Source organism: Chenopodium album, chromosome 5 (assembly GCF_948465745.1).
Source record: "Chenopodium album chromosome 5, dcCheAlbu1.1, whole genome shotgun sequence".
In the NCBI taxonomy this organism is placed as follows: Eukaryota; Viridiplantae; Streptophyta; class Magnoliopsida; order Caryophyllales; family Amaranthaceae; genus Chenopodium; species Chenopodium album.
This window is the reverse complement of record NC_137838.1, coordinates 7,604,387-7,607,884: the sequence shown is the minus strand read 5'-3', so window position 1 is coordinate 7,607,884 and position 3,498 is coordinate 7,604,387. Positions and strand designations below refer to the sequence as shown.

At 33.9% G+C, this 3,498-nt stretch overlaps 1 protein-coding gene across 1 annotated transcript; it reads right to left on the bottom strand.

The window, feature by feature from the left end:
* Positions 1 to 1,976: 1,976 nt before the first annotated feature.
* LOC145630278 (RING-H2 finger protein ATL1-like) lies at positions 1,977 to 3,498 on the bottom strand. Its single transcript, XM_081682532.1, has one exon. It carries the CDS (start codon positions 3,263 to 3,265, stop codon positions 2,225 to 2,227), a length of 1,041 nt encoding a protein of 346 aa, XP_081538658.1. The 5' UTR covers positions 3,266 to 3,498; the 3' UTR covers positions 1,977 to 2,224.

The following is a 3,498-nucleotide window of genomic DNA, read 5'->3' as shown; positions in this document are numbered from 1 at the left end:
GAGTGTCCTTGCATTATTATTGTCAAAGATGCTGCAAAAGATTGCATGAATGCCACAAGCATCTTTTGGAAGAACAGACATAGTACACAAATTTATTATTTTTAGTACAACTCAATAATTCTTTTGGCCAATATGCATTGTAAAGGAATTGTTTTTCAAGCCATTCAAAAGAAACAAAAATATTTTTGACAAAAGACCGACTTATCGGACAAAAGTACTCTGTATTTCTTATAAACAATATAGAATATCTATTATATACTCTCTGTGTCCTTTTATTTTTACTTCAATTGATTTAGTGGTTCTCAAAACACGTGTTAAAAAATTTATATATCCATTTTCATACTCTATCACCCCCCGTTGCATAAAAGGCCCTTTAGACCCAGCGCAAAATTAATTCCACTTTGAAGAAGAGGTGGATCGGTGGATGAGATTCGAACCCGTGACCTCTATATCGCGTTGGTTCTGATACCATGCTGAAGGATCAAGTCAACCAAAAAACTTAAATTGATGGTTGAAATCCAGAAATATGTTTTATATTCTATCAGAAATTTTGACAATGAGGCAAAAAAAAAAGGGGGACAAAGGGATAACAAGTATCATAATTTCTTACCAAGGATTTCATAATAACTAGTCATATTGAAAAACTCGTAGTCTTGTGAAAATAAGATGACACAATTTTCATTTTTTATTTATAAATTATACTTGTAATTAAATCTAAAAAATCAAAGCATAATAAACAAACCAAAATTGATCACCAACTAATATAAAAGCTAGCACAACTATAACGACTATGTGAACAAAAACATTTGAAGTAAATGTTGACGGAGCGTTTCGAATGGGAAAGCACCGATTCTCTTTTGAAGACCACGGCCCACAACTTTTTAAGGTAAAATTTTTGTTGCTAAGCAAACGTGAGTATAATAAAGTAGACAAATAATCTTCTTTGAAGTTGCAAAAGGATGATTGAGTAGACTTTAAAATTGCAATCTAATTAAAGTAATTATTGATTATCATGATTATAATCATGGCTGTAATCCAACATCAAAGTAGTCTAATTATGTCATAATGCGTTCAAACCTAATACCAACAAAGATACGGTGTTAGGAAAGTATTAAACTAAAAGTAGGTAAAAGAAACAAAGATAGCATGATGAGAATTTTGGTTATGAAATTTTGCTTTCTTCAATTTTGGTTGAAACTTAAATTTAGATTGTTCTACATTGTCTAAATCCACATTCTTTGATTGAATATTGTTCGATGCATAATATAGAGTATACAACAATCAAACCTTTATCTCTTTTATGAAAATTGTAGATATATGACTTGTTTGTATTATCTATATTCATTGTTTTATTACTGATATTCCTATCAATTATATAACCTTTACAATAAAGTCAGACTTATGAAGCTACTCTTTTTTTTTTTTACCTGTTTTGAAGAAATGGAGATTACTCATCTTAGTTTTATTTGATCAATCTATAAATTAATTAAGTGAGATAATGAGACTAAGCATGTCTAAATAATTGTTTAATTGTCCTTTTACATACTCCATAATATTTTATTTGTCAAAATTGAACTTTTTTACACTAGCTCTCATACTAGTACATATCTCAAGATAAAACTACTACATCCGTTACACATTATTTGCAACGACTTGACATGAAGTAGAGAGGAAAAATGTCTAATCCTTGCAAAAAATATATAAAAGAAGTAATATAAAACTTTATCCGCTTCATAGCAATAGTTTTCCTTCCTTTTTCCTCATGTTATACAAGTCTTTTGAGCATTTTTCAACCCTCATTCACCATTAATTTGTGATTGGATATCACTTTTTGACTTATCAGGTTAACCTTTGAAGTTAAGCTCTAAGTCTTAGCACACAATTATTAAAATAACATTTCAAAATTCATATAAATAACTTTATAAAATAAAATCTAATTATGATACATCATCAAGAAATTACACTATACCAAACAATTGAATGAAATTTCAACTAAATTGTCTCTATAACAACCTATCCCATTCTTACACCCTTCCAAATATATATTTCTAAAAACTTGTACATCCTAACTTACACTAATCAAACAATATTTTTTTGGCCTAAAAAAAGCCGCAAAGGATAATAATACCAAGATTATAACCAATTAAACTCGTTGGCATCCGTGCTAATCAAACCCGTCCCTGCCTCGATATAAAAAAATAAAAGAAATTAATTATAAAAAAAATCATGGATCCAAATGAACAGGTTGAACAGAGCATCTTGATGAACTACTTCTTCCATAACCAAATGAAAAGATAGATCTTCTAACTTTGCTGTTACTACTACTACTACTTACCTCACTTACTTCCATATTACTCCTACAACATTCTCGAATTTCGAAGCAATATTCTCTCTCCTTTGACAAATCCATTGAAATTGACCTTCTTATTGGTTGAACCACCTCAAATTCTTCATCTTTCTTTCTCATATCAATCAATTCATCTCCCAAACTATAAACATGCCCCAATTTCTTCCTCCCTTTTCTTGATTCTCCACTAGTTACCAATCTGGGTTCATCCAAATTATTCCCCTGAATCTCAATCACCACAAAATCATCATCATCATCAGTATCATTATCGTTATCGTTGTCGTCGTCGTTTGAAGGTTTCTGGGGTTGAAATGGTGGAGGAAAATGAATCAAATGTTGTTGAGTATTGTACAAAATAGAAGCAGGGGAAATCCCTGATCTACAAAGCGGACAATTAGCGTTACTTTGTAACCAAACATCAATACAGTCGATATGAAATGCGTGACAACAATACGGAATAACTCGTAATCTCTCACCCTCCTCAAATTCGCTGAGACAAACCGCGCACTCGTACGAGGCTGCGGGTTCAACTGATGTTACAATATCGTGCTCATGCTGCTTACGCTCTGTAACCAGCTTCCGAAACTCTATGACGGGTATCGATCGGATGAGGGCCTCGTCGAGTCCTTTTTGGACGGCAGTGTTGCCGTCCGGGGATAGTGTAGGAGTCGTCAATGAAGCTGTATCAGTACTAGGGTCTCTAACGCGTGAGAAGAAGCGATTGAAAATATCAACTCTATGCCAAGTTAAGCAGCATTTGATGACGAAAATGTAGTAGCTGATTAGGAGCAATGCGGTTGCTAGAATGCCGATCACGGCGATTGCGATGACCGGGAAACTGTTGTTTCCCGGGTGGTAAAGGTGGAGGACTGGTGTCGAAGGCGATAGCGATAGCGGAGGCGGTGGCGAGAGATCCATAGAATGCTGGTGTAATGTAGTAGGGTGGTTTGTGATGTTAGTGTGTTACATGAATTTAATTTGGTTGGATGTAGGGAGAAAACAGGGGAGGAGAGAGAAAAACAGGGGAGGTAGGAAGAAGGAAAAAAGGGGTGGAAGAGGTTTATAAAAGAGTGTGGAGGAAAAAAAAAGAGTGATGGGTACAAGTATCCAAATAGAGGGAGTAGTAGTAGGAGTACTTGGTTTGATTGTTG

What these genes read in the sequence shown, in the direction of transcription:
- LOC145630278 (XM_081682532.1), bottom strand. Translation starts at nt 3,265, where the DNA reads ATGGATCTCTCGCCACCGCCTCCGCTATCGCTATCGCCTTCGACACCA.